This window comes from Chionomys nivalis, chromosome 6, assembly GCF_950005125.1.
Source record: "Chionomys nivalis chromosome 6, mChiNiv1.1, whole genome shotgun sequence".
Taxonomy (NCBI): domain Eukaryota; kingdom Metazoa; phylum Chordata; class Mammalia; order Rodentia; family Cricetidae; genus Chionomys; species Chionomys nivalis.
In genome coordinates this window covers 8,695,049-8,709,268 of record NC_080091.1, presented here as the reverse complement: position 1 = coordinate 8,709,268, position 14,220 = coordinate 8,695,049, and the positions used below count along the sequence as shown (strand labels likewise).

At 38.2% G+C, this 14,220-nt stretch overlaps 1 protein-coding gene across 1 annotated transcript; it reads left to right on the top strand.

The window, feature by feature from the left end:
- The first annotated feature begins 602 nt into the window (after positions 1-602).
- Positions 603-1,297, top strand: LOC130875896 (40S ribosomal protein S9-like). Its single transcript, XM_057772184.1, has one exon. The coding sequence runs from the start codon at positions 643-645 to the stop codon at positions 1,147-1,149; it is 507 nt and encodes a 168-aa protein (XP_057628167.1). The 5' UTR covers positions 603-642; the 3' UTR covers positions 1,150-1,297.
- Positions 1,298-14,220: the final 12,923 nt, after the last annotated feature.

Here is a 14,220-nt window from a genome sequence, read left to right as displayed (position 1 = left end):
ACCTGTATGTTTGTTTAGCTTAGCAGTCCCTAGAATCAAATGTCTCTTAACAGTCAAAAATTCAAAGGAAACACAATCATATTTATAATTTAGACTCCGTAAATATTTCATCTTTTTATGACTTAATTTTTTACTCTTTTAATCTATGACTTTTTATATTACTTTTACTGTCTCTCCCATGCCTACATACATTTTTTTAAACACACCGTTTCTCATTTAGAGGTCTTTTATGTCTGAATCTGTCCTAATGTGTATCTGAAATCATTTCTGACAAATAGCCTTTAAAACGGTTGTGGCAACCTTGGATGCTGACTATACCTCCCTTTGTCTTTTATTATTGTGTAGGTATGTTCACCATCTCTGTGAGCCACGCTCACTGCCCAGTTCCAGAGACACAGGTGGGTCTATGTTGCCATTGAGCCACTTGTAGCACACTGCTCACAAACCCCATTTCAGTGTTCTGTAGCCGGACCTCCCTGAAAGAGCCAGAGCTGTTTAAGCTGCCAGTATGAACCAGAAAGCCTTCTTAAAGGAGGCATGCCTCTCCTTGCAGCCAACAAACAAAGGCAATCTGAAAAAAATTCACCTACTGCTTTGTCGCGGTCGTGAGCTCCTAGGCGCGGCAGGCCTAGAGACGCCAACATGCCGGTTGCCAGAAGTTGGGTTTGTCGTAAGACCTATGTGACCCCACGGAGACCCTTCGAGAAGTCGCGTCTCGACCAGGAACTGAAACTCATCGGAGAATATGGGCTCTGGAACAAGCGTGAGGTGTGGAGAGTCAAATTTACCCTGGCCAAGATCCGCAAGGCCGCCCGAGAGCTGCTAACGCTGGACGAAAAGGACCCAAGGCGTCTTTTTGAAGGCAATGCTCTGCTGAGGCGGCTTGTTCGCATTGGGGTGCTGGATGAGGGCAAGATGAAGCTGGATTACATCCTGGGCCTGAAGATTGAGGATTTCTTGGAGAGGCGGCTGCAGACCCAAGTCTTCAAGCTGGGTTTGGCTAAATCTATTCACCATGCCCGTGTGCTCATCCGCCAGCGTCACATCAGGGTCCGCAAGCAGGTGGTGAACATCCCGTCCTTCATTGTTCGTCTGGACTCCCAGAAGCACATTGATTTCTCCCTCCGGTCTCCTTATGGTGGTGGATGACCGGGCCGAGTGAAGAGGAAGAATGCCAAGAAGGGCCAGGGTGGTGCCGGAGCTGGTGATGATGAAGAAGAAGATTAAGTTAATGTCTCCCTGGACTGGAGAATTGTCTAGTTTCCAGTTGGCTAATAAAACAGAATTAACACTTGGTAAAAAAAAAAAAAAAAAAAAAAAAAAAAAAATTCACCTACCAAGAAGCTGTATTGGATCCCATTTTTTTTTTGGGGGGGGGGGTCTAGGAGCCCTCTTTTTTAAAAAGTTTTCTTAAATTATTATTTTTAGGCCTTATTTGGATCTATGCTCCAGATGGTGGTTGCTACTTTGTAGGTGGAAACTACTCCTTCGTTCCCAATCACCCAGACCCAAATAATAACAAAGAAGCAATATTAATTACAACACTGTTTGTCCTATTTGCCCAGGCTTCTTATTAACTAACTTTTACATTTTAAATCAACCATTTCTATTAATATATGTATCACTATGAGTCTGTGGCCTGTGGAAAAGGTTCTATTAAATATAGAACTGGAAAACTGTCTCCTTTGGCAGCTACATGGCATCACTCTGACTCTGTTTACTCTTTCCCTCTCATTTCTTCTACCCTCGCTGTATTCTGCCCTGCCTTTACTAACCAATGACAATAAAACATATTCAGACCATACAGAGGGGAATCCCACATCAATGAGCTTTCAAGGAAAGAAGGTGAGGACAGAAGTTAGAAGACAGAACAACCTATGTCAATCTGCAAGATCTGAAAGAGGCAAAATTTATTTAATTTTCTGCTACTGCATTTTTATGTTCATGAAGCAGTCACAAGAAATCTGAACCTTCAAAATAAACATTTGGCTGCATTGTCAAGATATCTATTTCTAAACATTAATATTAGAAAAACCATCAGTTTGTTTGTTTAGACAGGAACCTGTGTAGTTCAGGGTGACGTAATAAGCAGTACAGTATGGTACAGGATTTCTGCACTATTTGCCTGCACATGTGCACACTGAGATTACAAGCATGAGCTACCAAGCAAGTTTTATGCAATGCTGCAGACAGAGGCCAGGTCTTGGTGCAGGTTAAGCAAGTAATCTGCCAACTGAACAACAGTACCAATACTCCTTATTGTATATATATATATATATATATATATATATATATATATATATATATATAAAAGCAAAATGCTCCCCAGTGTTTAAAAACATGAATCAGTATAACGGAGAAAACTGGAACACCATGGACACAAAGTTGTGCTATGTCTCCTAATAAGGGCCTGTGCTCATGAATAAGAAAAAAAATTTTAAAAAAAAGGAACCAGAGAGATGAAGACACCAAGAAGTAAATAATGGGTGGAATTTCATCTCAGAGAATAAAACAAATTCATGCACCAACTGGGTCTTGGTTTATGCATTGCTTCATGTATCACCTCATTCAGTTGAACAGAGTAGGACATTGCACACCTATTAATCTCTCATAATAAAATTCTGATCCCAAACAGATGTTCTTTAAACTTCCAGGTCTTAAATAGTCAGGGAAGGTGATATCCAATCTTTACAGAGGAATTGTGGCTAATGCTGCATACTGATTGCCTTGGGCTGAGGATTTGTATGAATACATCTTCAGACACTATACTGTGGCCTCACAAATGAAAAGAATCATCTTCTTTAACAATGAAAAATGAATGCATTACCAAGAAGCCTTTTGAGTTTCAGGTTGAGCAACACTTCAAAGACCCGAGGCTTCTATTCATACGTTGAGCTATTTTCCTGAGCTCTGTAATATGGTAAAAGGCCAGAGGCTGAAGCACTAGGCCAGGCAGCTTTTCTCAGCAAAAGAGAGAAGAACTATGTCTAAGAAGGCAGCTTCTGAGGTAATCAGCAAGGCTGTTCTTAATCAAGGTTGAGAACTGGTGACTTTGCTGCCAGGTAAACTTGCCCTCTTACAATCACAATCCAACTCTTTGTTCAGTTAGAATTTAGTGGTCATCAGGTGTTTGAAAACTACCTCACACAAAACAGAATTACAGACTTTCTCTGTAAACCTGCCTATGTGTTAGTGAAAAACAGGAACATGACGTAGGCTGATTTTACTATAATTCTTTCCATGAGATTAGAAAGGTTGTTCTAGTCATTAGGCAATCTGATGTCTGGAACTAGTGACACTTACCATGAGTTAACATTGTTCAGCAATGTATATGTGTGTACAGTGTGAATATCAGTATGTATGTCCCATGTGTTGGCACATGTGTGAGAATATGCATTGAAGCCATATATTGACATGGTCTATTCTTTGATCACTTCCTGTCTTACAAATTAAGCTCACTGGATTGGCCAGGTTAGTTAGCAAGTTGCTCCACATTTTCTGTCTTTGCTTCTGGAAAAGGATTACAAGGCTGAATGCCATGCCTAAGACCCTGTTCATATGTTGTTCGTTATGTACAAGAAAAAGTCTAATTGTTTCTGTATTCCTATTACCTTTCCATCACAGTGCACTGTAGTAGGAGCTGTGGGCTGTGTTCCTGCCGCCCCAGCTCATGGTCGCCTGGCTAGCTTATGCCCCAAAATAACGACACACAAACTCTATTCATTTAAACACTGCTTGGCTCATTTCTGTTCATGTGTGTAGCACCCCAAGGTGTGCTTACCGGGAAGATTCTAACCTACATCCATCCTGGGTCAGAGCTTCATCGCATCTGCTCTGGAGAGGAGAGCATGGCGTCTGTCTCTCAGAGGAGCTGCCTTGCATCTGCCCGGGAGAGGGGAGCATGGCGTCTGAGCTCACTTCCTCTTCCTCCCAGCATTCTATTCTGTTTACTCCACCCATCTATGTTCTAACCTATGAGGACCAAGCAGTTTCTTTATTACTTAACCAATGAAATCAACAGATTGATATATGACACTCCCACATCAGTGCACCCTCAGATTTGTCTCTTGAAGCACTGTGTCACATAGGGACACATCAGTAAGTACTTCATTTCTCTTACAGGAGCAGACAGGAACTGCTTTCTTCATGTGGAATTCAGTCATTTTCCTGGAGTTCTGTTTTGCAATGTGAGATTCCAAAGTCCTAATTGGAAGACCATAAATTGTCTTCAAAGATTATATCCAATGGTTTCATTTCAGATGTACTTCTCGGTTTTTGTTTTCTCTGTTACTCACACACTAACACACATGCAAATTTGTGTAAATATTCTATACATTGTGAGTTACTGGGAAGGTTTAAAATAATAAAGTTCTATAGCTGTAAGATAATTATTTTGTGGTTTTTGTGTTTTTGAGATAGGTTCTCTTACAAGTCAGAATGGCTCAAATTTACTATATAGATGCTGGCCTTGAACTTCTAATTCTCCGGCCGTGCCTCCTAAGTGCTGGGCTTACAGATATGCACTCTGACACCTACCATGTTTAATTCTATGTAAAAAATGTAATTTTATAGATAAATGAATAATATTTGATAATTAAAATTTTCTGAACTATAAACAAAGAAAACACAGAGTCTAGGAGGGAAATAGTGCAAATATAAGCAGGTATAGGGTTCATTTGAAGAACACTGATATTATATGGGAGAGTCTGTGTTCATGACAATATACCAAGATCTCCAGATTCTATGGAAACTTCATTCCATATGCTTCCTTCCCTCACTGTGATTCCCAGGGAGTTCACCTCTTTCAGAAATCCTGGGTATAAGAAGAATTCCGTATTTGGAAACACCTTGGAGAGTGATGCTCCAATAGGACAGGAGCCAAGTTCTGCTCCCATGGTTATGAGTCTACAGTGCTACATTTACTGAAGACCCCATTTTCTCTTACATTATTTCACCTAGTGGCTGTGTCATTCTTTCACCAAGTTGCCTCTATCTACTTCTTCCTAGATTCCATTGTTTATATTCTTAGAGAAGACAGAGAAAAGAGTTTAGCAAAGAACACTTTTGGGTTCAGTAAGAGTGTTCAGCAAATCAGTACAAAACCTTCTATTTTTGAAAATAAATTAATTAAGGTAAAAGAGATGAACATGATTGTTTGCTTTCCCTACCATTACAATTTAATAAGCAATGTGACATTTCATTTTTTAGCATAGGCTTTCTTAACTACTTATTTATGAACTCATCAGACACATATTTTCTCTGACACAGAAAAAGTCTATTTGATTTGGCATGAAGAGCTTAATTAGTTACTTCTTAGCTTAGTTTCTATCTAAACAATTGGTGAGAACATTAGAAACATGAATTACTTGCCCATGCCTCATCCTCACATTTTTCTGCAAATATTTATCATAATGTAGGAATGATTTCATGTTGGCCATGGAAAAAATACTGTTTTCTTCATATACCAGTTAGATAAATACAAACTGTCACAATGCAATGTACTGTATTTTGCCTTTTAGATACCAGCAGTTATCTCTACCTGTTTGGTTTTGGTTTTTGGAGCTATGTGCTTCAAATTCATCTTGAATTTCCATTCTTTTTCTAGCTGCCCAAGTATTGTGATTACAGGTGTGAACCACCATACCCAGTTAGGAGAACCTCTTAAAAACACAGAGTAATAAATTACTGAGGTGCTTAGCACCTTTAAAACACAACTGTTGATTTTTTCTCTCAGTTTCCAGAACCTAGGAGCAATTCAGTAATTTTGAGATACAGAGACATTGAAAGATGGCAGTGATTGCAGTCTGCTTTTATGGCTACCATCGGGCAGAGACTTGATTATAACTATATCATTCAAGTTTACTACTGTGCTTCTTTGTAGGACTTGATTTCTTATTGGCCAGAAGTTGTGTGCTCTTTAGTGACCGAGATATGACCATCTTCTCACAGCTTTTCCAACTACACTTTTCTATTCCTAGAGGAAGAGAAAACAGGCAGAGTGACTTTCATAACCTGACATCACTTTTGCCATATGCTTTTGGATACACACAACTTTAACACAGTGTAGAAGGGGATTGCATAATGGATACTAGATGTCCTGAGCTCTGGTTTCACCTCATGCACTCTGGTCTATGATGACAGGTGTCCTCATCACACACAGTATAAGTTCATTCCATGTCACTACCTGAGAGTGTATCACCAGGTGAGGCTTAGATCTTGAAGGGAGAATTTTGATTTGGTTTGATTTTTCCTTACAGTTGGAGTGGATACAATTCATCTTGGTGTTAGAGGTATTGGACATGGCCAGCCACATGTTATCTAATCATGAAGCAGAGAGAGATGAATGCTTACGTTCAACTCCTTTTCTCCTTGTCATACTGTCCAGGACCAGAGCCCTTAAAATGATACCACCCACATTCAGGGTAGATTTTCTCTGCTCAGTTAAGCTTTTCTGGAAACATATTCAGAGATACACCTAAATATACCTTGGTTATTTTAAATCTAATGAAGTGGACAATGACATTAATAGTTATAAAAGATGGTGAGTAGTTATTGGTCTATGAAAATTCTAAAAATCATTTTTAGCAATTAGTATACACATTGTAATAGGTTTAAAGTTCATCTTTAGTTTTTGTTTGTTAAAGCCTTAGACATACCCTGTTCAAATCAGTGCCCCATTTTTTAAATGGGTTATTTAGCATTTTAACGTCTAGTTTCTTGAGTTCTTTATATATTTTGGAGATCAGACCTTTGTCTGTTGTGGGGTTGGTGAAGATCTTCTCCCAGTCAGTAGGCTGCCTTTTTGTCTTAGTGACAGTATCCTTTGCTTTAGAGGGAAGAGAAGAGGAGTGGGGGGAGGGGGAGAGGGGCGGGAGGAGGGGGAGGGAAATGGGAGGCGGGGAGAAGGCAGAAATTTTTTTTCAATAAAAAAAATGCCTTAGACATACCTGTATAGTACAGATAACCTAGTTTTCATGTTTCTGATAGCATAAAAAAAAAGACTATTTTTATTGCGGCCATACAAATAAAGATTTTTGGTAGTCAGAAATATAGGAAAATCATCTTACTTTATATTTCATAATTGTTCTACCCATTATGAAACTGACTACATACATTGAATACTGATATAATTCATGCCTTCAATTTTTTATCAGATTTTATTTTATCGAAAATTATCCATAAACAGTCCAAACTAGCTAAATAAAATCATTTCTATTTTAATTTAGAAAGTCTGTTAGAAATTGATTTCATATTGCTGCATTTGACAATCAAACAAAACAAAAAAGACTAAGAGAGGAAACCTAGTATGATTGAATATGACTTTAACCCAGGCACTCAAAATACTGAAACATGTGAACCACCACAATTTTTACACTGTCTTGACAGGATAGTAAGATTGTCTCAAAATAAATGATAGCAAGCAAAAATGGGCATTAAGTGGAGAATGTTATGTTAAAATTCTCAAGGTATGTGTCTGTTGAAAAGTCCTGATGACTCAGATGCTGAATTCCTTCACAGGTGGACCATCATGTGTTTATGAAAGTGGACTAGGATATGAAACTGATACTAAATGTCTTCTCCAACAGTTTCCAGCCAAAGCCCATTGGCTTTCTGTTGTTAGAATATTATTTTAAGGTGTGTTACATTTCTTACGCTTTAGAACGTGTCTTTAAACGTATAGAGATGTGTTGCTTTTGTTTGTGCTGCATTTGTTTAACTCTGTGAAGCTGTGATTTTTTTGCCTGTCTAAAACATGTGAAGGTCTAATAAAGAGTTGAGAAGCCAATAGTAAGGCAGGAGATAGACTAAGTGGGGCTGGCATGAGGGAGAATAAATAGGAAGAGGAATCTGGGAAGAGGAAAAAAGAGCAAGAGAGAAGAAGGAGAGAGGACAGTAGGGGCCAGCCATCCAGCCACCCAACCAGCCATGGAGTAAGAATGAAAGTAATATTGCAGAAGTAAGAAAAGGAAAAGTCCCAGAAGGGGGAAAATGTATATGGGATAATTTAAGAAAAGTTTAGAAGAAAGAAGCCAAGCAAAGGCTGAGCATTTATAAGTAATAGTAAGCCTCTGTGTGTGATTTGAGAACTGCGTGGTGGACACCCAAAAGAACAAAAAAGCCAAAAGAGTAGAAAAGTATAGATAAAAAACAAATGACTATATTTTGGCATTTCAATATGGGGCTAGAGTAAAAGAAAACCAGCAACTATAACTTTCTTTGTCTTCAGACATTTTGCATCTTCAGGCCTAGCTCTGTGTGTAACCACGATTGGTTGTTTCTCTCTCACATGTGTTTCTGTTTCTTATTTTATTCTCTCGGTCATTATGAACTGTTGCCATATGTTCAGAAAACAGAATTCTTTGAAAGGCTCCTATCCTGCCATCATCACATCATTTTGAACTTTGTAACATCATTGGTATGGGATTTGGCCTTGGATCCCAGTAGGAAGTACATTTTTCAACACTCCTTAACAAATCAGATTAAACAGTACTGTGAGGCCAACTGCCCTTTCTAATCACACTCACGCATGAGGACTTTATGGTGTGTTGACATTTCTGTGATCTGAAGTGTGTATCCCTACTTATAGCATTATCCCTGAGTTTAAAATCAGCCTGCAGCTATATGCCTTCCAGAAACAGTCAGTTCTACACAGCTGCTCTGACAATTAATCTGTCCGTGACAAACCTGCTTTGCTCAGGGCAATGTCAGCATAGGTTTTTATTCTATTATTATTTTTGTGTGTGTGTGCAAGCTGAATGAAAGAACAGAGGGTTTCAGTACAGATTCTTCAAACAAGTAATTATACACACACTTTAAGAGCCAAAAGAGCCAAGTGCATTGTCATTTTCATTTTATCCATTATTAAGGGAACAGTGAGTCATTAATCAAATTTCAGTTATGTTGCCTAAGTATGTTAGGGGATTCATTGTTGGTTAACAATGATGAAGAACATCATTGCTATGAGAAAGTGTGTGACAAAAGCAACATAAGGAAGGTGTGTTGGTTTGTTTGCTCATAGTTTGAGAGTATAATCCAGCAGAGGTCACCATGGCAGGCATCTGTTGCATCTGATAAAGTGCACCCACAGTCAGCCTGGCAGGAGGCTGAAGCACCTGGTCACTTACAGCCACAGTCAGGAAGTACTCAGAGATAGATTCTGATGCTCATCTTACTTTCACCTTTTTATTTAGTCAGGACCTTAACCCATGAAATGAGCCCATACCCATGTAGGGTGTATCACCTCACCTCAATTAAGCTAATCTAGAAAAGTACTTACAGACTTTCTGATGTGGGATTTCCCTCTGTATGCTGTAAATACCATTGGTTAATAAAGGAACTGCTTTGGACCTATAGCAGGGTAGAACTTAGATAGGCAGGGAAAACTAAACTAAATGCTGGGAGGAAGAAGAAGGGTCAAAGAGAAGCCATGGAGTTGGCACTGAAGAGAGACACACTGAAACTTTGCTGGTAGGCCACAACCTTGTGATGATTCAAAGATTAATGGAGATGGGTTAAATTAAGAAGTAAGAGTTACCCAATAAGAAGCTAGAGCTAATGGGCTAAGCAGTGATTTAATTAGTAGAGTTTCTGTGTGATTGTTTCTACAGTATGGGCAGCTGGGAAACAAACTAATGTAACCCTTTGCAACAATTTTCCAAGTGACTTATTTCCTAGTTCATTCTAGATTCTTTCAGGTTGGTTGTTATGAAATACTAGTTTAAAAAAGTGTTGCATTTGTTTATGCTGTGTAATAATTATTTAATGATTCAAAGATTTGTTGCATTCTTTTATGTTACATCTGCTCAGCCCTGTGACGCTGTGTTACTTTGCTTGCCTAAAACACCTTATTGGTCTAATAATGATTTGAATGGACAATAGCTAGAAAGGAGAAGGATAGTCAGGGCTTCCAGGGAGAGAGAATAAATAGAGCAAGAGGAGAAGATGGAGAAGAGAGAAAAGGAGAAGGAGAGGAGAACATCAGTTAGGGGATAGCCACCCAGCCACACATGTAGCTATGGAGTAATAAGGAAAGAAATGTCTATAGAATAGAGAAAGCAAAAAACCCAGAGGTAAAAAGTAGATAAGATAATTTAAGAAAAGCTAGCTAAAAGCCGGGCGATGATGGCGCATGCCTTTAATCCCAGCACTCGGGAGGCAGAGGCAGGCGGATCTCTGTGAGTTCAAGAGCAGCCTGGTCTACAAGAGCTAGTTCCAGGACAGGCTCCAAAGCCACAGAGAAACCCTGTCTCGAAAAACCTAAAAAAAAGAAAAGAAAAGCTAGTTATAAACAAGTTAAGACTGGGCAAACATAGGTAAGGATAATTATCCCTGTATTTTTGGGGAGCTTGGTGGTGCCCCCAAAGAGCAAATAGTTAAAAAACAAGTTCAGATGACAGTCAATATTAATAATCAGATATTGTGATCAGAATGAAATTTTCAAAATAATGCTGTAGAAAATTGCAATCATTTTATGGCTCACTTCAAAATAAACCTAAGAATCCAAAAAGAATTTAAGTTCAGTTGTTTTTGTACAGAAAAAAGTTAAATTTTGTTGTTTAGAAAAAATGCTTATTAAATTATATAAATCTGTTCACCATGCAGATACCATGATGATGGCCACATATTTTTAGCTCTGTGATCAGGAGAAGAAGACGTTTAATAATGGGCAAATCATTTGTTCTGCAGTGACTTAAATGAAGACAGAAATTCCTTAATGAAGCTTTGTAACCCCCTTTTCATTTATACAGAATATATCCACTGTCTCCTCTGCAGTCCCTCATTTTGCTTTACCACTTTGTGTTTTGACAATAAATCTTAAAGATGCCATGTGATTTAGTAAATTGTGACATGAACTCTGACAAAGCAAAACCAATCCCCTCTGCACACTGGAATACAGATCTGGCTTCTACTTTTATTGCACATGGTGGAGTCATGCATCACCAAACTCTACCTAGCAGATTAGTGGTGGAGGTCTTGGGCCTTCATGGAATCAGAAATCTATGAAAAAGAAGAGAAGAGATGATTTTGGGGGCATGAGTACCATCTGCCTCAAGGCAGACTCCAAAGAAGAGGCAACTGGATGATTTACTTCATTGAAACAAGCAGAAGACAGAACCTTCGGATTGTGTTGTTTATGCAAGTGTGGAAATAGTTCCTTCACAGGGAATTTAGTATTAAATTGAACTTTGTAATGATATTTTAAAAACAGAGTGAAATAATTTACTACCTGAAACAAAAAGGAAATGTATGAACTGTCATATATTTTATCGTTAAGTATTTTGATGTTGGAATACTTATTACAAGGGAATTCTGTCCCCATAAAGGTCTCAGCTTGGTGTGTTATTGGAGCTACTGACCCTCCTTTTAAGCTTACATTTTCTGCTTCTCCCAAAAAGCCTGGACTTTACTGGTACTGCATGCATCTGATCTCCTATTAAAAGGACAGTGCCAGACTCTTGTCTCTCTTGACCCTGGTCTCTTCCACCACTACTACTACTACATCCCTTCCACTACTTATAGATTTCAAAGCATGTGGGGGATTTCCCACAAATGGAGAAAAATGAGTGTGAGTGCTCGATGCAATTGTGTCTAGCATTGCCATCTCCAGCAGCTCTTCACCATAACAAACACAGCAGAGGAAGAAATAATACCAGAAAATAAATGGCGGTAATGGAGCTAATGCAGGTGAGTGCAAAGGAAATGGTGTTTCTTATTACCTAAATACTTTCAAAATAGTAGGATGTCATGTAAAAATATGCAGTGATTGACTCAGCAGTTAATTGCTCTTACCGCCCACACAAAACCAAATTCTGTTCTAAAAACCACCCCGACCTCAAAATACAAGAGATCTGAGAACCTTATTAGGTTTTTGAGAGCACTTGCACACATGTGAACTCAGGTGCACACACAGATATACACATATACATAAGTAATAATAAGAAAAATAAATTTCTAAAATGCAATAATACTATTTTGTGAATATCTGATTTACATATTAAAATGTATAACTGCAATTGATTCAAACATGAAATAGAAGAAATAGATATCACCCATTCCCAGGTGCCTGTATCTCCAAGGAGAAGTATTATAACATTCAAATCATGAGTTTCTTTTCCTAAGATGTCATCAGCATCCTCAAGTTCTTAGAACATTATTCTATTTACAGTTTGTTTCTTTGCAGCCACTGCAAACCTAGGATGCCCACTCCTACTGTTCCTGAAGACTCCCTGATGACCTTGGACCTGTTAGTAGAGACACTTTTGGTGCTGTGACTGAAGTCCTCTCTTCAATACAGTCTCTTGGAATCTTTCTTTTGTTTGCCTCAAATAATCCTCAATGACAGCTTATTGTTATTGTCATGTCAAAAAACACTAGTTCATAGTTCCTGCTATTCTATTTGACTATTTCAATTCAATAAAATGATTTATGAATTATTCTTTTTATATATAAGTTGTGTATAACTTACATAAATGTAAATACCTACATATATAAGTGTACTATAACTTTCATCAAAGTCTATTTCAGTCAAATATTTCATATATCACTGGATTTGTTATGATTAAGTACTCATGAAATCATACAAAATCTAGAAAAGAAGTAAAGGCAAGTAGACAGTCAAGTTTTACACATAACAGCAAGCAAGTTGTTAGCATCTTCCATAGACAGCAAAACATAATGAGCAGGGAAGTAAGAAAATTTCCCAAAGTCACCAAATTAATACTAATGGCTGAGCTGAGATTTTATATCCTAATCAATTTATGTCCACAAATCATGTTCTTATCTGTATGAAACAGGGTCTATCTTCACTTTATTTCCCAAATTACACCAGTTAACTTCTGGAGCAATAGGAAATGAGAGTTCTCAAGAACCTTCATTACAAGATGGTCATTGTGCTGAGCTAGACAGGCAAGATATCCAGAATCATCTCAACATGTCTTTTCAGGAGTTGAAGAGACAGCTCAGAAATAACAGCTAAGAAGGGTGGTTTTTCTTGCAGAGGATCTGAGGTCAATCTTCAGCACTCACATCAGGTCGCTAACTGCTGAGAAAACTCCACAGCTGGAGATAGCTTAAAAGCAAAATCAGCATTATAGTAAAAAATTCATTGAAGGAAAATGTGAAATAAAATCTAGAAGGAGATGGGGGAGGGAGGGAGAGAGAAAACGCATTTGGAGACTGTGAAAATCCTGTTCTGGGGCAGTAGTCTAGCAGCCACTTCACAACCACTCAATCAGATCATTTTATACCATGAACCCATGACCTATGCTGGGGACAAAGGTGAACCTGAATGAAGTCTTTTGTTCCTTTGCTCCCTTTGCTTTCACAATGTTGTCAAAATGACATTGTCTTGTTTATCAATTAATTAGTAAATTTTGCATACCAACCACTTTTCCCTCCCTCCTCTCCTCCTGCTTCTTCCTTGCCCCAACCTAAAGTAGAATGTCGCTTCATTCAAGGCAGTCACCCCGATCTCTTTTTGAGAACTAAGACATACTCTTCACATTTGTGGGAATGCTTATTACCCGAATGAAAGTCAAACCGAAGAATCAAGCTTTCTTGAATTCAAGAAAGTAAAATGAGTATCTTTTCTGTAGCTATGGAGTCTCTAAAATTAACGCAAATTAAAAACAAAACAAGCAGTAAACTGCATTATGCAGAGAAATGGAATATATAAAAGTCAAGGGAATAATCCAGTGCATCATTACTGAGGGAGAGGAGATTGCTTTCAGCAGGAATGAGTTGCAAGCCATGTGGTACTATGCCTGGATTGCAGATTCCCCTTCTGCAGAGACTCCTTCCCAGCCACAAACCTCCATTCTGAATCTGGATATTTTTGTCTTGGGCAGTTTTCCTGGGAACATTTGGTCAGGTAGCATGTATTTCTGAATTGGAAAACTCTCTGGATACTGAGCTCTAAGATTAGCTATGTTCTGTTTGTCTGAAAACCTTTTCCAGATACCTATGTTTTTTTTTTGTTGTTGTTTTTGTTTTGTTTTTTTTTTTTTTTCTCTGTGGACAGCATTAAGAGAAATTCTAAGGGCTGGGGTGAAGATTAGTAGCAGAACAGCTGCCTAGTATGGACGAAGGTTCAACCTCAGTGATGCAAAAACAAAAAAAAAATTAAAACCAAACATTTTGGAGACACTTTAGTCCAAATGAGATAAACTATGTGATTAAGCATACTTATTCAATATACTTATTCAACTCTTCAGGTTTATT

Coding starts and splice junctions, on each gene's coding strand:
- LOC130875896 (XM_057772184.1), top strand. CDS start 643: ATGCCGGTTGCCAGAAGTTGGGTTTGTCGTAAGACCTATGTGACCCCA.